General features: G+C 40.2%; 3 protein-coding genes across 3 annotated transcripts; 2 read left to right on the top strand and 1 right to left on the bottom strand.

Moving 5' to 3' along the window:
• The first annotated feature begins 810 nt into the window (after positions 1-810).
• Positions 811-3,172, top strand: LOC148042937 (phospholipase A2 inhibitor PIP-like). The gene is made up of 3 exons (XM_087728361.1): positions 811-936; positions 1,548-1,673; positions 2,958-3,172. Exons 1-3 carry the CDS (start codon positions 882-884, stop codon positions 3,155-3,157), a joined length of 381 nt encoding a protein of 126 aa, XP_087584487.1. The 5' UTR covers positions 811-881; the 3' UTR covers positions 3,158-3,172.
• Positions 3,173-6,812: 3,640 nt separating this feature from the next.
• On the top strand, positions 6,813-11,920 carry LOC148042936 (phospholipase A2 inhibitor NAI-like). The gene is made up of 5 exons (XM_087727575.1): positions 6,813-6,932; positions 8,195-8,320; positions 10,512-10,664; positions 11,105-11,257; positions 11,517-11,920. Exons 1-5 carry the CDS (start codon positions 6,878-6,880, stop codon positions 11,681-11,683), a joined length of 654 nt encoding a protein of 217 aa, XP_087583701.1. The 5' UTR covers positions 6,813-6,877; the 3' UTR covers positions 11,684-11,920.
• Positions 11,921-15,876: 3,956 nt separating this feature from the next.
• On the bottom strand, positions 15,877-22,205 carry LOC148042935 (phospholipase A2 inhibitor gamma subunit B-like). Its single transcript, XM_087727036.1, has 5 exons — positions 21,365-22,205; positions 20,494-20,619; positions 19,615-19,767; positions 18,936-19,079; positions 15,877-16,621 (listed from the first exon to the last, which is right to left on the bottom strand). Exons 1-5 carry the CDS (start codon positions 21,453-21,455, stop codon positions 16,431-16,433), a joined length of 705 nt encoding a protein of 234 aa, XP_087583162.1. The 5' UTR covers positions 21,456-22,205; the 3' UTR covers positions 15,877-16,430.
• Positions 22,206-22,458: the final 253 nt, after the last annotated feature.

The following is a 22,458-nucleotide window of genomic DNA, read 5'->3' as shown; positions in this document are numbered from 1 at the left end:
TATCAGCCATTCTGCAATTGGTTTTTCATCTCCATCTCAATAATCTCCACTGAAAAAGGAAGGATGGTAATTGGTCAGTTAGTTACCTAGCACCTCTGAATCCAGGGCGGGAAGAATTATGATCACAATTATAACATAAGAAGCAAAGCATCACTTCATTTTCCTTTGAGGAAGTCTCTGATAAATTGTTCTACTAGGGGTTGTTCTTGACATATGTCCATTTGCTCAATGTCCATTTGAAGTTACAACAGCACTGAATACAGTTAAATTATACCTGTATTTTAATCTTTATTTCTTGTAAGTAGAGTTGGAGGTCAATAAATATAGTAATAAGTAATAGAAACTAAGGACCAGGAACTAAAATCTGTCTCCAAAAATAAAAATATAATAATGGAAATGTTCAGAGACTTATCATTAATATATTACAAAGTACTGACATACATATTACGCACAACTATAGAATCAGAAAAAGGTCCAAAACGATCCAAATATATGAATGTAGGAATTAAGGTGAAAAACAGTCAGGAGGGGCAAAGGATGCCACTCAGATATAGAGAATTATAGTAGGATATAAATTCACCTTTAGAAGCTAAACTAAGCTTTGAAAAAGCAAAGGAAGATGTAGAGATGTAGTAAACAAGAAATCACAGCCCCATTTGACTGCTGAGCAAAGTTTATTTTGTTTATATTTTCTAAGAACACCACTATCTTTCCCAATGGAATTGGGCTTCTGCCCTGCCTGAATTTGCTATCTCTGCCAGCCAATCATTTCTGACCCTACATTCCACCTCCACCAGCTGATTCTTCACAAACATTTCGCCAGTTGCAAAGCTGAGCAGTAGGTGGCTTCAGGAAAGGCAGCAGAGTTGACTTCTACCAACATGAGGGCAGCTGGAATTCTTGTCCTCTTTCTCTTCTCCTCCATCCTGTCAACAGGTAAGGAATTTAATTTCCTTGAAACTGAGATATAGAAACTTTAGAAGACTCCAGGAAAGGGATGTAAGGCAGGCAGGTTGAGGAAGCCTCTGGTCAATTGTTCTACTACAAATCAATTTGTTCTCTTCCCATCGGAAGTTAGAACAGAATTGAAAAAAGTGACTTACAAATGGTCATAAAACTTTCAACAACGGCAGTATTCCCACAGCCAGGTATCAAATTTTGGGCATGAAGCAGGTGTTTATATCCATTGCATGTCTTGGGAACTGTGATCCCCATTTGCAACCTTCCTGACCAGCAGCATCAATGGGGGGAAGGCAAATTTGCTGAACAGCCATGTGATTCACTTAATGACTGCAGTTATTAACTACCACAAAAAGGTTAGCGGTACAAGAAAGTGAATCTCTCTTTCAATCTCAACTTCTCTTCCATTTCCACAAGCTGATCTCCTCTCCCACCCTTCCACAGGTCCCCAGCAGAAAAACAACAACAGGGAAGACATGCTTAGTAAACCAGATTATAACAGGAGTCTTGAATGTAAATGCTAGGAGGAGTGAAAAACATAGAAGGGTGACACTGATCATTGGCATGACTATGTCTTTTATTTATAGTGACGTCTCTAAAGTGTGAACAATGTGTTGCCCTTGGAACTGAATGTGAAGAAGATAATGTGAAGGTGGTGGAGTGCAAAGAAGATAAAGAGTTTTGTTCTACTGTAGTTGTCAATTCTACTTTATGTAAGTGAAAATTGAGTTTGTTCTCAGGCATGTCCATCACTTGGTTTTTGCATTATCAAAGAATAACCTGCCCATGTTTCCCACTTTTATATAATATGCATATATTTATTAGAATACAGAACATCCGAGTTAGAAGGCACTTTGGAGAGCTTCTAGTCCAATTCCCTGCTCTTGCAGGAGACACTAGATTAGACCATTTCAGACAAATGGCTGTCCAATCTCTTCTTACAACCTCCAGTATTGGACTATTCACAACTTCTTGAGGCAAGCCATTCCATTGATTGATTGGTCTTATTGTCAGTAAATTTCTCCTTAGTTCTCAGTTGCTTATAACCCTGCTTCTTATCCTGCCTTCAGATCCTTTGGAGGATACGTTGACCGCCAATTCCAGTGGCAGCCCCTCAAATATTGGAACACTATCATGTCACTGCTAGTCCTTGTTTTTACTAGACCTAACCAATTCCTGCAACCGTCCTTCATAGGTTTTAGCCTCTAGTCCGCTAATCATCTTTGTTGCTCTTCTCTGCACTCTTTCTGGAGTCTCAACATCTTTGCTGACATATGTCGCCCATTCCACTGTCAAACAACAGTAAAATGCTAAAATATGGCATCTAGGTTGTTCTAAAATGTGATTAGTTTGGGACATTCCTTCAATGGGTGTTATCTTGGGGGGTTCAATGAGGGACAGTAGAAGTCCTATGTAATTTTTAAAACTTTGATTAATTGACATGTACAAGGGGACAAGAAAGGACGAGTTATGAAACATACATCCTGATGTAGCAATCTACACTTTGCCCTTTTGAATCTGCAACACAAATTGCAAGCTAAACAGAAGGAGCTTACACAACTTTGTCACAATGGAACAGTCATCATTCTGCAAAAGCTCCAGATTCTGCAGTTGCCTGGGCTTATATGATTCTTGGGAATCAATAAATCTTCAAAGGTGTCAACATCTATGTGAAAGACAGTGAGATTTAGTAACCCAGGTAAAATTTAGGAGCCAGAAGATCAACATTCTTGTCCTTCCTCAGTTGCAGAGGTCAACTGGCCAGTTAATCTCTGCAGGTCCAAGAACTGGAATATTGGGATATGTGTTGGGTTGGAAGGAGGAAAACACAGCCATGGAAATTCAAAAGATTGGGTCAGTACACATTTCTTAAAGTGAAATAAACACAGGTATTTAGCTATTTCTTCCAAAATAAAACAGCCAACTGAACATGTTTCATATACAATTCGTCATTTTCTGCTGAGTTCCATATTTCTTTTTCTCATTTCCTTCTGCAGTCGAAACTCCAGTGAGTTTAATTGTCAAAGAATGTGCAACTCGTGGGGAGTGTTTGGAAGGCCTCTTTAGCATCACAACAGTAGATGGTAGATTTGAAATAGCCAGACGTAACTGTTGCCAGACTGATCTCTGTAATGCAGAAGTGCTTCCGTGTAAGTATCTACACCTTAATGCACCTTTTCAAACTCTACCTTTTTGAGCTTCAATTGATGAACATAGTTTATATAATACTTATCACCTACTCCAAGCTATAGACTCTGAGCAACATACAATAATTCAATGAAAAGAAACATTACTATATGTAATGTAGTTACATGTAATATGTAGTTAGCAATAGTAATAGCAGTTAGACTTATACACCGCTTCATAGGGCTTTCAGCCCTCTCTAAGCGGTTTACAGAGTCAGCATATTGCCCCCAACAATCCGGGTCCTCATTTTACCCACCTCGGAAGGATGGAAGGCTGAGTCAATCCTGAGCCAGTGAGATTTGAACAGCCGAACTGCAGAACTGCAGTCAGCTGAAGTAGCCTGCAGTGCTGCATTTAACCACTGGGCCACCTCGGCTCAGTTATGACCAAAATTATCCTATCCATTATGAACTAATGTAGAACCGCTTCTGTATAAATATCTACACTTTAATACATTATTTTCCATCTCTAGGTTTTTTAAATACTGTTGCTTTTTGCAAAGAAACTTGGGTTCCTTGATTCCATCTGAGCTGTAATTGAACTCAAGTATGAGAAAAGAATGTCAAGTTGGATAGACATTTAAAGGGTTAGTGGTGATCATGAAACTTTGCTAACTGGAAAATCTTCTTCCTTCAGTGGAAAGTTATGAAGATTTTCAACCAAATGGGTTACAGTGCCCAGGCTGCTTTGAACTAGATGAGGATTCTTGTGAAGCCAATCAATCTGTAGCCTGCGTTGGCCAAGAGGATCGGTGTGTTAACATAAGCTATACCATAGTAGCAGAGTTTTGTGAGTAGACATTTCCTTCCTTCCTTCCTTCCTTCCTTCCTTCCTTCCTTCCTTTCTTCCTTCGTTCCTTCCATTTTTTTATAAAGGAAGATGAACTATTTGGGGAACCTTTATTGAACATTTAATATATGGTAACCAGATCTGTACCAGGTTTTTCAACAATCTTTATGGATCCATAAAGGCCATAAGAACATCAAGGCCAAACAGTCTCATATGCACCTTTTCTTCCTTTTTCTTAGCCCCACTTGGAAATTTCACTCAGAAGTCCACTTACCAAGGATGTACGACAAAGAATTTATGTTCCCTCCCTTTCGGAATGTCTGAGATGGCTGATGGGTTAATTCAGTTCAATACCACCACCCTGGAATGCAGAAATGCAGCTTCTTCTGAACCTCATTATCAGTGATTGTTGGGAAGAGCCAAACCTTCTTTGTAAATATTGGGATATTTTTAGAAAATGAGAAAGCTGGAAATTTAATAGTGAATTAAGGAGATCTTCAAATCAAAGATGCTTGTGAGTCTTACCTGAGTGGTGGAAAACTGGAAAGCTGGGACAAAAATATTGAAATATAATCCTTTGACACCACCGCTCAATAAAATATGTTTTTCAATCCTCAAAGTCCACAAAAGCAGCATAAAAATAAATTCCTATTACAAAGGAATCTGCATTCAGTTTTTTTCTTTGGAATATATATAAGCAAAGGTGTTCTGAATAAAATAACTGTGCTGCCATAGAGAAATGGGAAATGGAGCAACCAGCACGAGAGAAGGAGGAGCAGGGAAAGAGAAAAGGCTTTGTGTCATTTTTCGTGTGAGAATTTGGATTGATTGACCAAACTCTTTTTAGTCCCAAAAACCTTTGTTTCCCTGCACACAATGCCAAGAAACATGATGAGAAAATGAGATGGAGCTGGAAGTCAGGCAAAGAAATGCTTGGGGGAAGCAAAGGCCTCAGAGGAGGTGGGGTGGGGTGGGGTGGGGGGAGAGAAGTTTCATGGCACTGCCCTACAATGGAGAAATGGGCAACTGAGTAGCCAGGGTGAGGGGAGGAGGAGGTCTCTTTTCCTCTTTCCCTGTTCCTTCTCCTTCCCTCCTGCCAGCTGCTCAGTTGCCCATCCATCCCTCTGTGTGTGTCTCTGGAACCATCCGGTGCCACAGTCCACCACATAGTCTGGGGCCGGAGGGCTGGTTAGAGGAGTGGTGAGATGCCAAAATAGCCTCAGGTCAGGCTGAGCAAGGCGAGGAATAACTGGGAGGGGAGGGGTGAGCCGTGAGGCGTGGTGATTCAGCCAGTTCACCGACCTGCACACAAAGTTAACAACTGCTTTGACTGAACCGGTGCAAACCGGCTGAATCTGACCACTGGACATCAGTGTTGATTCCCTTTACCCCCCCCCCCAAAGAGATCAGTTCTTTCCAACATTACAGATGAAGTTGCCCATTGAAGAAAAGTGGAACTATTGCAAATCAGTACTTCAATCAATTCCGCATCCTCAAAATTGGACCAGTAAAGGGCAATGGTCAGAGAGAGTTTTAAAAGGAGCAAAAGTGGTTTACTACACCAATGCAGATCTTGACCAAGGCCACCCTCTTGTACGACCAAGGCCTTTTCCATCCCATGCCTGAAGCCAATTGAAATGGCCCAGATTTCAGCCATTCTGTAATTGGTTTTTCATCTCCATCTCAATAATCTCCACTGAAAAAGAAACGATGGTAATTGGTCAGTTAGTTACCTAGCACCTCTGAATCCAGGGCGGGAGGAATTATGATCACAATTATAACATAAGAAGCAAAGAATTGTTGCAGAAAATGACGGCGCTAAGCCTTCTCAGGATACAGGAAAGGTTTATTTGGCAGCCAGGTTCAGAAAGTTAGCAAAATGGCTAACATTGCAAATTCTGAACAACCTTCATTATCAAAGCACACGTTCTTATACATTCTCAAAGGCAACACTTAACTCATTTCTAATTGGTTACCTTGAGGAAAAAGCCTTATAAGGAGATGAGGGTCTTCTCCTTTTGTTACAGGTATGGATTATGTGTCAATAATGAACTTTATCTGAACCTTGTGGTTGGGGCTTTTGACATAGGGACTTTGGCTGGAACATCATGTGGTTAGAGGCTGAAGACATTTCTTTTAAGCAAGCTTCTAACTGTCCTTTTTATGCCACATTTTCATTCTTATATTTTTAATCCATATTTTATTCTACTTTAGTATCACTTCATTTTCACTTGTGGAAGCATCTGATAAATTCTTCTACTAGAGGCTGTTCTTGACAGATGTCCATTTGCTCAATGGCCATTTGAAGTTACAACAGCACTGAATACAGTTAAATTATACCTGTATTTTCATTTCTTACAGGTAGAGTTGGAGGGCAATAAATATAGTAATAAGTAATAGAAACTAAGGGCCAGGAACTAAAATCTGTCTCCAAAAATAAAAATATAATAATGGAAATGTTCAGGGACTTATCATTAATATATTACAAAGTACTGACATACATATTACGCACAACTATAGAATCAGAAAAAGGTCCAAAACGATCCAAATAAATCAATGTAGCAATTAAGGTGAAAAACAGTCAGGAGGGGCAAATGATACAACTCGGATATAGAGGATTATAGTAGGATATAAATTCACATTTAGAAGCTACACTAAACTTTGAAAAAGCAGAGGAAGATGTAGAGATGTAGTAAACAAGAAATCACATCCCCATTTGGCTGCCGAGCAAAGTTTATTTTGTGTAGATTTTCTAAGAAAACCACTATCTTTCCTAATGGAATTTGGCTTCTGCCCTGCCTGAGTTTGCTATCTCTGCCAGCCAATCATTTCTGACCCTACATTCCACCTCCAGCAGCTGCTTCTTCACAAACATTTCCCCAGTTGCAAAGCTGAGCAGTAGGTGGCTTCAGGAAAGGCAGCGGAGTTGACTTCTACCAACATGAGGGCAGCTGGAATTCTTGTCCTCTTTCTCTTCTCTTCCATCCTGTCAACAGGTAAGGAATTTAATTTCCTTCAAACTGAGATATAGAAACTTCAGGAGACTTCAGGAAAGGGGTGGAAGGCAGGCAGGTTGAGGAAGCCTCTGGTCAATTGTTCTACTACAAATCAATTTGTTCTCTTCCCATCGGAAGTTAGAACAGAATTGAAAAAAGTGACTTACAAATGGTCATAAAACTTTCAACAATGGCAGTATTCCCACAGCCAGGTATCAAATTTTGTGCATGAAACAGCTGGCATGAGTTTATATCCGTTGCATGTCTTGAGACATATGATCTCCATTTGCAACTTTCTTGACCAGGAGCATCAGTAGGGGAAGGCAGATTTGTTAAACAGCCATGTGATTCACTTAATGACTGCAGTTATTAACTACCATGAAAAGGTTGTAAAACTGGGCACAACTCACTTAACAATGTTACTTAGTAGCACAAGCTCCAGTCCCAATTGTGGTCCTATGTCAAGAACTACCTGTAGTAGCTACCTGTAGCAGGATCAATGATCATTTCTTCAGAATATCAAGAGAGCCAATTTGGTTTAATAGCTGAAGGTTTTGGATTAGGAGTAGGGCACTATGAGTCTAGTCATTCATGAGGAACACAAAGTAGGCAAGTGAAATTCGACCATTGGGCCAAAAACTAGGCTGGTGACTCTTTCTCTCAGCCTTAAGAAGATATCTATTGGAACAACGCGTCTAGAATGTGCCCAAATCCTGCATCACCAGGAATCAAGAGTCAAAGCTGATATCAATTATTAGGAATACATAGACATTCAGGATTCACTTCCTGCATCCAAATGGCTTCTTCAGAAAATTAGTCTGCAGCATAAATAACAAAAGATAGGACGATCCAGTGTCATATTAAAATGTTGGAGGTCTGAGAGGAAGCAGATATCAAAAATTATTCAGAATTCATAGACATTGAGAATTCAGGTGCTTGCAAATAAAATAGTGTCCAAATGACTTCTTCACAAAACTGGTCAATGGTATGAATATCAAAAGATGGGATGATCCAGTGTCATATTAAAATGTTAGCAGTACAAGAAGGTGAATCTCTCCCTTAGTCTCAACTTCCCTTCCATTTCCACAAGCTGATCTCCTCTCCCATCCTTCCGAAGATCCCCAGCAGAAAAAAACAAGAAGAAGGGAGACATGCTTAGTCAACCAAATTATAACAGGAGTCTTGAATGTAAATGCTAGGAGGAGAGAAAAACATAGAAAGGTGACACTGATCATTGGCATGACTATGTCTTTTATTTATAGTGATGTCTCTAAAGTGTCAACAATGTGTTAATGTTGGAATTGAATGTGAAGAAGAGAATGTGAAGGTAGTGGAGTGCAAAGAAGATGAAGAATTTTGTTCTACTGTACTTGGTAATAGTTCTATAGGTAAGTGAAAGTTGAGTTTGTTCTTAAGTATGTCCATGACTTGGTTTTTGCACCATCAAGGAATAACCTGCCCATGTTTCTCACTTTTATATAATATTCATATATTTATTAGAACACAGAACATCCGAGTTAGAAGGAACCTTGGAGGTCTTCTACTCCAACTCCCTGCTCAGGCAGGAGACACTAGATTAGATCATTTCAGACAAATGACTGTCCAGTCTCTTCTTACAACCTCCAGTATTGGACCATTCACAACTTCTCGAGAGAAGCCGTTCCACTGATTGATTGGTCTTATTGTCAGTAAAATTCTCCTTAGTTCTCGGTTGCTTATATCCTTGCTTCTTATCCTGCCTTCAGATGTTTTGCAGGATAAGTTGACCCTCAATTCCAGTGGCAGCCCCTCAAATATTGGAACACTGCTATCATGTCACTGCTAGCCCTTCTTTTTACTAGACCTACCCAATTCCTGCAACCGTCCTTCATAGGTTTTAGCCTCTAGTCCGCTAATCATCTTTGGTGCTCTTCTCCGCACTCTTTCCGGAGCCTCAACATCTTTGCCGACATATGTTGCCCATTTCACTGTCAAACAACAGTAAAATGCTAAAATTTAGCATCTAGGTTGTACTAAAATGTGATTGTTTGGGACATTCCTTCAATGACTTTTCTTGAGAGTTCAGTGAGAGACAGTAGGAGAAATCCAATGTTATTTACCAGATGCAATTTTTAAACATTGGTGAATTGACATGTACAAGGGGACAAGAGAGGACAAGTTGTGAAACACACATCCTGATGTAGCAATCTACACTTTGCCCTTTTGAATCTGCAACACAAATTTCAAGGTAAACAGAAGGAGCTTACACGACTTTGTCACAATGGAACAGTCATCATTCTGCAAAAGCTCCAGATTCTGCAGTTGCCTGTGCTTATATGTTTCTTGGCAATAAATACATCTTCAATGGTGTCAACATCTATGTGAAAGACAGTGAGGTTTAGTAGCCCAGGTAAAATTTAGGAGTCAGTAGATCAACATTCTTGTCGTTCCTCAGTTGCAGAAGTTTAATTGGCTAGTTAATCTTTCCAGGTGCAAGAACTGGAATATTGGGATATGTGCTGGGTTGGAAGAAGGAAAACACAGCCATGGAAGTTCACTCAAAAGTTTGGGTCAGTACTAGAGGTGGGTTCCTATCAGTTCACACCAATTCGGAAGAACCGGTTCATCAAATCTACCAAACCGGTTAGAGGAGGTTCCACCAGTGAACCCGGAAAGTAGGCCACACCTACAGAAGAGCTTCCAAACTTTTTTGAAACCCACCACTGGTCCTTGGATATGATTATTCTACACTATCATGCTCCTATTTATAAAACTCAGTGCCTCTGTGAAAGGTAAGGATGACTACTGCGTTTGTGGTGCAATCAGAACGTTGCGCTTGTTGAAGTTGTTTTAACGCAAACCAAAGATGCCTTTTAAAAAACAAGTTTACATCCTATTCTTTTTTTTTTTAAACAGAACTTTTTTATTTTCTTTAAAAAACAACAACACATAAATATGTCATCATTTGTCAATCATTAAGACATTGAAGTACAATTTTTTTTTGTTGTGTGTGCCCCTCCCTCCCTCCACCCCCCCACCCCCCCTCCTCCTTCCCCCCCCCCCCCCGACTTCCCAGAACCCGTACACGGTATGGATTTTTAACTAACACAGTCTAAAATCTATTGAGAAAAAAGAAATAAAGAAATTAATGACATTCTAGATTGACCTTAGCTTCTTCTTACTGAACTGACTTTTAACAGTTTAAATCATTTCTGATCTTAAGCATAGGCTAACTGGAATTTCTTAGTCCCGTATTTATATTGTATATAGTCAATCCATTTATTCCAGTCTCGTTTACATCCTATTCTTATGCATGCCAGTGCTGTGTGAGAGGTAATTTAAGGTGGTTCTGACAAGTGTCGTTGGCATCTTCATATCCGGTCACATGGGCAGCAAGCCACTCCCACAAAGGAGGCCACACCCACAGAGTAGGTTCGAACAATTTTTGAAACGCACCACTGGTCGGTACACATTTCTTAAAGTGAAACAAACACAGGTATTTAGCTATTTCTTCCAAAATAAAACAGCCAAATGAACAAGTTTGATATGCAATTTGTCATTTCTGCTGAGTTCGATATTTTTTCTAATGTCCTTCTGCAGCCAAAATTCCAATGAGTTCAATTATCAAGGAATGTGCAACCCGTGAGGCGTGTTGGGATGGCCTCTACAGCACCACAACAGTAGATGGTAGATTTAACATTGCCAGAGGTATCTGTTGCCAAACCGATCTCTGTAATGCAGAACCGCTTCCGTGTAAGTATCTACACCTTAATACAACCTTTTCAAACTCTACCTTTTTGAGCTTTAATTGATGGACTTAGTTCATATAATACCTATCACCTACTCCAAGCTATAGACTCTGAGCGGCATATAATAATTCAATGAAAAGAAACATTACTATATGTAATTTAGTTACATGTAATATGTAGTTCTCCAGTTATGACCAAAATTATCCTATCCATTATGAACTAATGTAGATCCACTTCTGTGTAAGTATCTACACTTTAATACATTATTTTCCATCTCTAGGTTTTTTAAATACTGTTGCTTTTTGCAAAGAATCTTGGGTTCCTTGATTCCATCCGAGCTGGAATTGAACTCAAGTATGTGAAAAGAATGTCAAGTTGGATAGACATTTAAAGGGTTAGTGGTGATCATGAAACTTTGCTAACTGGAAAATTTGCTTCCTCCAGTGGAGAATTATGAAGACTTTCAACCAAATGGGTTACAGTGCCCAGCCTGCTTTGCACTAGATGAGGATTCTTGTGAAGCCAATCAATCTGTAGCCTGCGTTGGCGAACAGGATCTGTGTATTACCATAACTCATAAAACAGTAGCAGAGTTTCGTGAGTAGACATTTCCTTCCTTCCTTCCTTCCTTTTTTCCTTTTTTTTATAAAGGAATATGATCTATTTAGAGAAACTTTATTGAACATTTAATAAATGGAAACCAGATTTGCATCAGTTTTTTCAATGGTCTTTATGGTTTCATAAAGGTCACAAAAACATCTAGGCCAAATAGTGCAAATAACAAGGAAACAATATGCATTACTTTGTAATATCTATGCTATAGAGTCTCATCTGCACCTTTTCTTCTTTTTCTTAGCCCCACTTGGAAGTTTCTCTGAGAAGACCACTCACCAAGGATGTACGACAAAGAGTTCATGTTCCTTCCGTCCAGGATATTCTAAGATGGCTGGTGGGCTGATTCACATGAATGTCACCATCCTGGAATGCAGAAATGCATCTTCTTCTGAACCTGATCATCAGTGATTGTTGGGAAGAGCGAACCTTCTTTGCAAATATTGGGAAATTTGTAAAAAATTTGGAAAATTGGAGATTTAATAGTGAATTAAGTAGAGATTGGAATAACAGATGCTTGTGAGTTCAGTAGGGGAAAGCTAGAAATTTGGGTCAAAAATGTTGACTATCATGCTTTGAGACCACAGCTCAATAAAATAAGTGTTTCCCACAGAATCATAATAAAAATAAATTGCTATGACAAAGAAATTTGCATTCAGTATCTTTTTCTTTAGAATTTATCTAAACAAGGGTGTTCTGAATAAAATAGCTGTTTCTGATCCCTCTTGTCTTCCAAACTTAAAAAGTTGTCATTATCATTTTATGCATTTCCACTTCAAATCTTTCTCACTGAGTTCTAAAATGTCCTTCTGCCTGAAGATGTTGAGACTCTAGAAAGAGTGCAGAGAAGAGCAACAAAGATGATTAGGGGACTTGGAGACTAAAACATAGGAAGAACAATTGCAGGAACTGGCTATGTCTAGTCTTATGAAAAGGAGGACTAGGGGTGACATGATAGCAGTGTTCCAGTATCTCAGGAGCTGCCACAAAGAAGAGAGAGTCAAGCTATTCTCTAAAGCACCCGAGGGTAGAACAAGATGCAATAAGTGGATACTAATCAAGGAAAAAAGCAACCTAGAACTAAGGAGAAATTTCCTGACAGTTAGAACAATTAATCAATGGAACAACTTGCCTCCAGAAGTGCTCCAACACTGATACTTTCAAAGAAGATGTTGGATAACCATTTGTCTAAAGTGGTGTAGGGTTTCCTGCCTGAGCAAGGGGTTAGACTAGAAGACCTCCAAGGTCCCTTCCAACTCTGTTATTCTATTCTATTCTAAATTTATAGATTACGTATTCATTCGTCTTATGACTTTTCAGTATCCCCATAATCATGTGATCAAAATTTGGTTGCTTGGCAACTGGCATGCATTTACAAAGGTTTCAGCATCCTAGCTCATGTCATCACGAACTGGGACCTTCCTGGCCAGGTGCCACAGGCAATCGATAATGAATACTGGATTCACTGAGTGGCTGTGTGATTCCCTTTAACAACCACAATCATTTGCTGAACACTCATGGCGGAATAGTTTATAAAATCAGACAGGATGCACTGAACTGCTGATCCAGAGCGCTTCAAGGAGGTCCCATAGGCAAACGATTAGAAAGTTCTTCTAGGAATTTTTTGTCCAGCACAGAGAGAACAAAGTGAGCAGCCTGAGGGAGCACAAGAAGCCATGGCATTGTGCCAACTATTGTGTAAATATTGATATGTGCCCTCCCTTGCTTGGACTCCTTTTTCCCTCATAACACAAGTGAGAGCATTGAGTAAATTCAGGACAGGCTCAAAAAAGTTAAGATGGCTGCCAGGATTGTGCAACTGACATATCTGGTGGGTTCCTAAAGAGATTACTACCAGTTCGCTGTGAGAGAGCATTTTGTGCGGGCAAAAGTTTTTGAAAATGCCCCCCCCCACACAGACACACAAAGCTCTGTTTTTGGGGCATTCTTCGAGACGTTTTCAGGCTGCTTTCCACAGCCAGTGAAGACCAGCTGGCCAGCGTGCATTGATGCACCGTAAACCAGAAGAGCAGCTGACAACAGCACATGTGCCCACAAAGAGGGTTCTATGTGCTACCTCTGGCACAAGTGCCATAGGTTCACCATCACAGGTCTACAACCTATACACAGCTCCCTTGCGCCATAAGCAACCAAGGACAGTCAAAATGTCATTTAGCTCAGAAGGCTGCAAAGCCCAGGCCAAGTCCAAGATATCCAAGGTCTGCTTACTGAAAAAGTCTCCAATAATTTACCCCCTGTGGGAACTTCAGTCTGAAAAGTGCATGTAGTTCAAAATTGTCATCACATAAACTGCAAGCACAAGCATAGCAACGGGCTAGTTAGATGAAAACCATTGGTCAATTAAAGCAACCCTCCAGACCAAGGACAAGGCAGAATGGCAGATCCTCTTGTCTCAAAGAAAGACAAGTTTAAACACAGGATGTCCAAAGTACAAGCGGAAGGACGAGAAATGCAGGAGAAGCAGAGAAAGTCTGAGCAGATGGGAAATTAGTCAAGACCTCCAAGCCATCGGAGAGGTGTTTTTTTAAAAAAAAACATTAAAAAAGAACTTTTTTTAAAAAAGCATCGCTTTTTATCCACCCTACCATAAACTGCTTTAACTGTACTGGGAAAATAACACCTCTCCGATGGCTTGGAAGTCTTGACTAATTTCCCATCTGCTCAGACTTTCTCTGCTTCTCCTGCATTTCTTCTTTTTTTTTATATAAAATTTTTTTATTAGTTTTATTACAAACAAAAACACACACAGGGGAAAAAAATCATCTGTCATTACATCTTGTAGAAAGCGTATCCATTGGTCACAAGTACATTTCGTGCGTTCTGTCCACAATCACATATATTCCATTCAGTCTAGGTTGTACATGTTAAAAATTTATATATTTTACTATCACCAATTCACAATTTTCATTTAGTTAAGATTTCAAAAACACAGCCGCCTCCTGGCATTTTTTTCCCTTCCCCCAGTTCCAGTCAATATGCCATATCTCTATATCCTTACAACATATTCTTTAAAAAAAAAAAGTAAATTAGTAGGACATCTTATATTTCCTCTCTCTAACATATCTTTGTTATTATTATAGTTAACTAAGGGTTATTTACATTTTTCTCTCCTCTTCTCTCCACAAACGCAAAAAGCAACCATCTCTAAAGAACAATCTATTAATATGTGTTAACGAAATGACCATTTAAAATCTAAGACAATCTAAAGAAAAAAGAAAGAAATATTGACATTTCTAATTCATGATCACCAAAGTATATGTTAACCTTCCCTTTTGTTTTTATAGTTGAAAGACAGGGAGAGAAAAAAAAAAACAATTGTTTGCCATTTCTACTCCAAATTAAAATTTCTAATTGAAAATCTCCAAGATATGCATTAACATTCCCTTTTATTATTGTAATTAGAGAAAGACAGAGAAGGAAAGAAAAAAAACAGTTGTTTGCTAATTACATCACATCACCTCTTATTCTAATCCAAATTATTTATAGCTCCATAAGAAGGTCTAAAGCACAAATTTATAGGTTTTATCATTCCACCAGATCTCAGTTGCAATTTATGGCCTGGTTATTTATCCTAATTAAGGTTATCCTTTCATTGTTAATATCATGATATATTACATGTTAGCAACTAAACATTCAATAATAATCTATAAGAGTCTACAAAATACTAAAATCCCTACTTATTAACCATCAAAAATTAACTAATTTTTATCATCTGTCATTACATCTTGTAGAAAGCGTATCCATTGGTCACAAGTACAAAGAACTGAGAAAGGCTGGCAAACCCTTTGTCAGCGTTCCAAGTATCATGTAGAATTAAATCAGAGTCCAAGGCAAAATGATCCTTAAAGTTCCAATTTAATAAATCAGACATCTTACCACATCTGTGTAAACCCCAATTCTGGAAATTACATCAGAATCCCACCCAGTTAAAAGTTCATGATCTTGTCCCCACACCCATAAATCCATCACATGGTTCAATCTTCTTCTTCCATGCTGGCATCTCCACCCAGCTGCTTCCGGTCAGATGTAAAAGTGTGGAGACAAAAGACCTTGGTCTTCTAGAAAAGAATGACAACAATACATTCCACAATCCTACTCCTGTTTATTTCCCCTTCCATCAACTATACTATTGAAACAGCATAATGAAATAAGAGAAAGTGTGGCAGGCCAAAATTCTAAAAGGAATATAATTGCAGGCCTGACACCCTTGTCTCTAGTAGTAGTTTACCAGTGGCTAAACACCCAGCCTGAAACATGAAGGGAAGTGTTGGGCATGGAATCAAATTGTGCACCTAGTTCCGATTTCTTCGGTCTTGGTCAGTGGGGAAGGTTTCTGCCCTGGGAAGAGTCCATTTTCCCCCCAGAAGAGACAGGTTGGTAAAGTGTGAGTAGAGGAAGTCAGGGTGGTTTTAATGGATTTGAACATTGTTACTAAATGTTTCTGGTATTTAAGGTAATGGAGGAGCAATTTGAGCATTTTGATACCTGCACCCTAGTCCCACTCATGTTTTGCACTGCAGCTCTTAGCTAGCCACTCAGGAAATTCTACCCTCCTCTTTAGTGGGTAAAGAATTGGAATTGGACCAGGTCGAACTCTTTATTTAGCTATGAGAAACAGAAGCTGTATTTACTCACAACATGGCTATTCCATTTCCTTTGTTTGCCCAACTGCAATATGGGCTAATCAAATGGGATCATGGAATATGGTCGGCCACCTAGCCCTATTTAAACACCAATTACACACATGAGAAAACCGATTTAAGTTTGTAACAGACCTGATTAAGCCTGTTGTGTGAATGCAGTCATGATTGGACATTTCAAAGGAGAAGGGATAGAGGAAAAAGGAAGCACATTTACTATTTCCCCTAAGTCTCTCCCTGCCCCACCTCACCCTTTTGTTTGTGGCTGTAAGAAAATAAGCTTTGAAAGGTATTGCACTACTGTTCAGACAATTTTTACTCACTTGATGCTAGCTTAATGGCGGTTGAAAGTTAAGAAAGAATCTCACAGTGAGCTGGAAAATCCAAGCGTAGTAATTAAACCCCATCACCACCCATCACCAACTCAAATCACCAACTGTAATCTCGAACCTGAGTGTCTTTGATCCCAAATTCTTACGGCTCTTTGGATTAAGCCCTTAATTCCATCCCCACCCCAATGTTTTTGAAAAGCCATTCCATCCTTCCATTCCCTGAGGATTCTGGCATTCCATTTTTTCAAGATTGAGACGAAGTAATCCATTCCCTTGTTCCGTTTCTCCTTTTAGGTAAGTACAAACATTCTGGTTTGCACATCCTTTGACATTGATTGTTACAGGGAATGCTGCCACTGGGGAAGAAAAGGGGGAGAAGGAAGCATTTAGGAAAACTTTCTTAATTTTCTCTTCATTTTTTTTAATTAAAAAGTTTTAATAAGTTTTACAATTGTATACCTTTCCCCTTCCCTCCCGCCCCCACAATCCCCCAGAGCTAATACAGGGTATAAACATTTAGCAATCATACACTAAAATTAGCTAACTAACTTTAGCATCGTACCTTCGCTTATACTTTAACTCCCCTTTTGTAAAGCTAACTTTAGATAAATTGTAACATTCCTTGATCATTAATTCATAAGCTAACTGAAATTTCTTAATCCCATATTTATTTTGAATATAATCAGTCCATCTTCTCCATTCCAACTTGTATTTCTCATCTGAATGATCCTTGAGGTATGCTGATATTTTAGCCATCTCTGCTAAGTTTATTACTTTTAACGCCCATTCTTGAATACTAGGCAATACTTCCTTCTTCCAATACTGCGCCACCAACAATCTTGCTGCCGTTGTTAAATTCAGAATCAAATTAGTCTCTATAACTGTACAATCTGTAATTATACCTAACAAGAACAACTGAGGAGTAACCTTTATCCTCTTTTTAAGAATATTTTGAGTAATCTACCATATTTTTATCCAAAATGCTTTGACTTTTTTACATGTCACCATATTTGATAATACCTAGCATCAGCACAGTCACATCTTCAGCATTTAGATTGTAAGTTCGGATACATACAAGCTAATTTTTTAGGATCTAAATGCCATCTATAAAATATCTTATGAAAATTCTCTACAAGTTTTGGGCTTGCGTAAATTTTACATTTGACTTTGAGTTTGAGTTGAGTTTGAGTTTATTGGTCTTGTATGCCGCCCACTCCCGAAGGACTCCGGGCGGCTTACAATAAACAAGGGAAGGGGATAAATAAACAAAACAAAACTTTAAAATACGCAACATTCACAGTTACCGTCGGGCTGATTATTTCACAAGCCCCCCCCTCCCCCCGGCCTGCTGGAGCAGCCAGGACTTGGTGGCTTTGCGGAAGGCCGGGAGGGTAGTAAGGGTCCGGATCTCCACGGGGAGGTCATTCCAGAGGGCTGGAGCTGCAACAAAGAAGGCTCTCCCCCGGGGAGTTGCCAGCCGACATTGGCTGGCAGATGGAATTCAGAGGAGACCTAACATGTGAGATCTGATCGGTCTAAGGGAGGTAATTTCTTACCCATATCTTTTCCCATGTTTCCATCATTATTTGTTCTTCAAAATTTTCTGCCCATTTTATCATAGTCTTTTACTAGCTCTGTTTCAGAATCTGTTTCTATCAATATATCATATAATCTTTTTATATGCATTTTACTTTGGTCCCTAATTTGTTTTACTAAATTATCCTCATTTTGTTTTCTCTTCATTTTTAATGGTACAACACTGAGATCCATTAATGAACGTAATGTATACATCCGGTCATCTAGAGAAGGTCTGTTGAACATTTCCCTTCCTTGTGAGGTAAATAAGGTATCAGGTTCCAAGTACTGCATCCATCATGGATGCATCCATCAAAACAAATACGTTGTTTTGGCTGAAGGCTCCATCCACCTCAGCTCTCCTGCCCTTCAGCTCCAAACCGTGTCAAGCTGAATTCACATGAGAGTAACCCAGGATATAAACAATCCCACAGCCTGGTCAGATTTAGGTTTGAAACAGGGATGGGTTGCTGCTTGTTTTACTACTGGTTCGCAACTCGTGCACAATCGCTTCACTCGCGCTTGCCAGATGTGCGCTGGTCGTGCACTACTCAATGGAAATTGCAAGACAATTTACAGTGAATTGCGCACATGCAGTCACTAAAATCAAACATGGCGGCGACATCAGTGGCGGTGAGGGAAGCAGTTCGGGTGTGTCTGTGTGTCAGGCCTGGGTCGCTGCCGGTTCTGCCACCCAGGCCTGAATTCTGGCTGAACTGGGCCGAACCGGCAGCAACTCACCTCTGGCTTGACATAAGGAGTGGATGAGATGTTGGGTAGCCAATAGACTTGGACAGTCCTTTAAAAAAAAAAGAGAACTGAACATTGCCAAAGACCGAAATATTCTCCCAAGGAATGAGTCCCATTTGGTTTTACTTTGCACTGTTTATATTTCCTTCATTTCCTGTATGCTTAATTTTATTTGGTGTCTAAAATATTCCTCCCCAAGTCCTCCTCAAACGGATAAATGGATAAACGGATAAACGGATAAACGGATAAACGGATAAACGGATAAACGGATAAACGGATAAACGGATAAACGGATAAACGGATAAACGGATAAACTGATAAACTGATAAAGAATGAGGTACTTACATGCACGCATTTGGAATTTCGCATTGTAACATTGGACCTCATTGCCGAGACATAAGACGGTTCCATTTTCTATAGAGAAGCCATTTTCTTCATAAGCGCCTGGACAGGTCAACCCATTCGGTTTAAGGTCGTTATGCCGTAGTACTGCAGAGAGGAAGTTTCGGAGTTAGCAAATAGTTTTAACAACCACAATTCCTTTCTGAGGTATTGAGAGCCCAATCGAGTGCCTAGATGTGGCCCTGCCTGTCCCATATAGGTACCACCCACACAAGCAACATAGGGTTGGCCATGCCCTTTCAGTCACATGACACCCACCCAGCCACGCCCACCCAGCCAGTCATTAGGACAGAGAACTGGTTGTTAAAAATTTGCAGCCCACCACTGCTGAAAAGTCGCCAGTCACATGGGCCAATCATCATATAGCCCAGTTGCTGGGCATCATCAATCTTCTCTGCTCAAAAACCTGCAGAAGAACTCCGATCATTGCACTGATGCTGCAGGGCGTTTTCTAGCTATATTGTTCTGCTTTTAGCTGCAAGTTCTTTCTGAGGACTTTCATGCTAGTTGATCCCTCCAACGCTAAACACTCAGGGTGCCGAAAGGGATGAGAAGTTACTCGTTCACATAGAGGATCTCCTGCTGGTTGTTAGAACGGACATTTTAATCTCAGGTTACTTACTAGGAAGAGGTTCCCAATTACAGCTGTCACTCTCACAACACGCTATTCTCTTCTGCTCGTATTTGTCGGCTAGCGATGTGGCGCTATAATAACCTTCGGCACATTGGTCAGTTCTTGCACAGCCTTTGAAAGTCAAGGACAGCATAGGAGTGTCTGCAAAATTTAATCATAAGAAACAAAAACAAAAACCTCATTAGGGCAGGTAACAGAGGAATAAAAACATCAAGCCTTCCAATTTAAAGGTTTAAGTTCAGATGCTTCAGATGATCAGTTCTAATTATTGGAGAGGGTTTCACCTGAGGATAGGGGCGAGGGGGGGGGAGAGATACATCTCATGCTTCTCCCTCCAGGATATCCTGAGATGAAATGGAAATCATGGAGAGGTGCCATAAAGAGCTGCGGTGGCGCAGTGGTGACAGTGCAGTACTGCAGGCTACTTCTGCTGACTGCCGGATGCCTGCAATTTGGCAGATCGAGTCTCACCAGGCTCAAGACTGACTCAGGTGGGTAAAATGAGGACCGAGATTGTTGAGGGCAAGAGGCTGACTCTGTAAACTGCTTAGGGAGGGCTGTAAAGCACTGTGAAGCGGTATATAGGTCTAAGTGCTATTGCTATTGGAGAGCATTTCAACACTTTTGACTTCACCCAGGAGAAAGGGAATATTTCCCTTTTTTAAGCTGAATGAGGCGCAGTATGATAACATTGACAGAAGCCATTCTGTTCCTGGGTTAATAGCAACTAGACATAGGAAACAGCCCAGGTACAATGAAATGTCTGTTGTGACTCCCACCAACACCTATAAATTACCCCTTGATGCTTTGGGAACCAAGGGATGAACATGGCAAACATCGTTAAGACTGAAAGTGCATTTCACTCACTCATAGTGCTGCGAAAGGAAAGTGTAAGACAATGTCCTTCATTTGCTTTACATTCCACCATCTTCATGTCCTCATTTCTGCATTCTCCCCTGCTGGAAATGCAGGTCTGGCATTTTAAAGATGCCCCTGCGAATATAAGAAGAAAAAAAGGAAGGAAGGAAGGAAGGAAGGAAGGAAGGAAGGAAGGAAGGAAGGAAGGAAGGAAGGAAGGAAGGAAGGAAACTTCTAATCAGTCATGCTGTAGTTTTAGCAGTGTTCAAGATCTGTAATGAGATAATTACCATATTTTTCGGAGTATAAGACGCACCAGAGTATAAGACGCACCAAGGTTTTGAAGAGGCAAATAATAAAAGAAAGGTTTTGCACTCTGCAAACCTCCCAAAAGCAGCCAGTTTTTCATGAAAATGGGCCCATTTTTTAAAAAAAGGCATGAATAGCCTTTAGGGGACTTGCACAGTGCTCCTGGGGCTTGGAGGTGGGGGTCAAAATTGAGCAAAAAAACAGCCTGTTTTTTGCTCGTTTCTGCCCTCCCCAGCCCCCAGGACTTCTCTGAAAGCCTCCCACAGGCTCTGCATGGTCATTTTGGAGAAGGGGACGGGGTTTCGGGAGGCAAAAAAAAATGCTGTATTCAGTGTATAAGATGCACCCAGATTTTCAGCCTCTTTTTTGAAGGAAAAAGGTGCATCTTATATTCTGAAATATAAGGTAACAGGTAGTCCTCAACTTATGGTGATCATTCAAAATAGGGAGATTCCTTGAGAGAACCCACAATTGAAGTTCTTCCTTACTTTGGGCAAAACCTTAAAAACAATTTAGTCCAAATGCTGCCAGATTTCTCTTACCTCACATATTTACCACTGGTGTTACTTACCTGTCGAGATGACCGAAGACAGGAGGCACAAGACAAAAATTCTTGCAGACATTATGGATCGACTGTCTTTAGGGAAGGCAGCGCGAGACATTTATAGTTGCTGGCGTTGGCCTACTGTGGAGGATGAGTTGGAAGAATTCTGCTGTGTAGGTGGAAAGGGAGTTGGAGATGACAATCAAATACTATACAGAGGAGTAGAGCAACATCAATTTACACAAGAAGTCGGGGAAAGGGAAAACCTGTACAGAATCCATCAAGATGAGTAAGGCAGTTTGTCATATTGACAATTACGTGGGGCCCATGTTTAACAGAAGGTTTGCGTGTCAGTAATGCCCATCGATTAATGGGTCATTACTGGGGTAAGAAATGAGGATCAAAATCACCATTGGGTTGAGATCATTTTGGTACCTTTTCAGGAGGAAGTGTGATCAGGCAGTAGAAGCACCTGGCTCAAGAGTGGTGACTGTGAGAAGGATCATGGAGACCTAGTGGACAATCACTTAAGTATGAGCCAACAGTGTGTTGCAGCTTCCAAAAAAGCCAACACAATCCTAGGCTTCATTAACAGAGGGATAGAATGAAGACTATGTGAAGTGTTAGTACTGGTTTATAATGCCCTGGTAAGATCACACTTTGAATATTGTATCCAGTTTTGGTCCCCACAATGTGCAGAGAAGAGCAACAAGGATGATTAGGGGACTGGATGATAAAACATATGAAGAATAATTGCTGGAATTGGGTAGAACAGAAGGACTAGGGGTGACATGATAGCAGTGTTCCAATATCTCAGGGGTTGCCCCAAAGAAGAGGGAGTCAAGCTATTCTCCAAAACACCTGAAGGCAGGACAAGAAGCAATGGGTGGAAACTAATCAAGGAGAGAAACAACCTAGAACTAAGGAGAAATTTCCTGACAGTTAGAACAATTAATCAGTGGAACAGCTTGGCTCCAGAAGTTGTGAATGTTCCAGCACTGGAAGTTTTAAAAGAAGAGGTTGGATAACCATTTGTCTGAAGTGGCATAGGGTTTCCTGCCTGATCACGAGGTTGGACTAGAAGACCTCCAAGGTCCCTTCCAACTCTGTCATTCACCAGG

This window comes from Thamnophis sirtalis, unplaced genomic scaffold (assembly GCF_051295495.1).
Source record: "Thamnophis sirtalis isolate CommonGarterSnake01/CBP01778 unplaced genomic scaffold, rThaSir2_p1.2 scaffold_13, whole genome shotgun sequence".
NCBI lineage: Eukaryota > Metazoa > Chordata > Lepidosauria > Squamata > Natricidae > Thamnophis > Thamnophis sirtalis.
The sequence above is the reverse complement of the archived record's forward strand: the minus strand, read 5'-3'. Positions and strand labels throughout refer to the sequence as shown.

Bases quoted from the DNA above. Each gene is read 5' to 3' on its own strand.
- LOC148042937 (XM_087728361.1), top strand. From the start codon at position 882: ATGAGGGCAGCTGGAATTCTTGTCCTCTTTCTCTTCTCCTCCATCCTG. The intron at 937-1,547 runs GTAAGGAATTTA...TTTTATTTATAG, and splicing joins CTCCTCCATCCTGTCAACAG to TGACGTCTCTAAAGTGTGAA. The intron at 1,674-2,957 runs GTAAGTGAAAAT...TTCCTTCTGCAG, and splicing joins AGTTGTCAATTCTACTTTAT to TCGAAACTCCAGTGAGTTTA.
- LOC148042936 (XM_087727575.1), top strand. From the start codon at position 6,878: ATGAGGGCAGCTGGAATTCTTGTCCTCTTTCTCTTCTCTTCCATCCTG. The intron at 8,321-10,511 runs GTAAGTGAAAGT...GTCCTTCTGCAG, and splicing joins ACTTGGTAATAGTTCTATAG to CCAAAATTCCAATGAGTTCA. The intron at 10,665-11,104 runs GTAAGTATCTAC...TGCTTCCTCCAG, and splicing joins TAATGCAGAACCGCTTCCGT to TGGAGAATTATGAAGACTTT.
- LOC148042935 (XM_087727036.1), bottom strand. From the start codon at position 21,455: ATGTCTCGCGCTGCCTTCCCTAAAGACAGTCGATCCATAATGTCTGCA. The intron at 20,620-21,364 runs GTAAGTAACACC...TTATATTCGCAG, and splicing joins GTCTTCGGTCATCTCGACAG to GGGCATCTTTAAAATGCCAG. The intron at 19,080-19,614 runs GTAAGTAACCTG...TCCTCTCTGCAG, and splicing joins TAATTGGGAACCTCTTCCTA to TACTACGGCATAACGACCTT.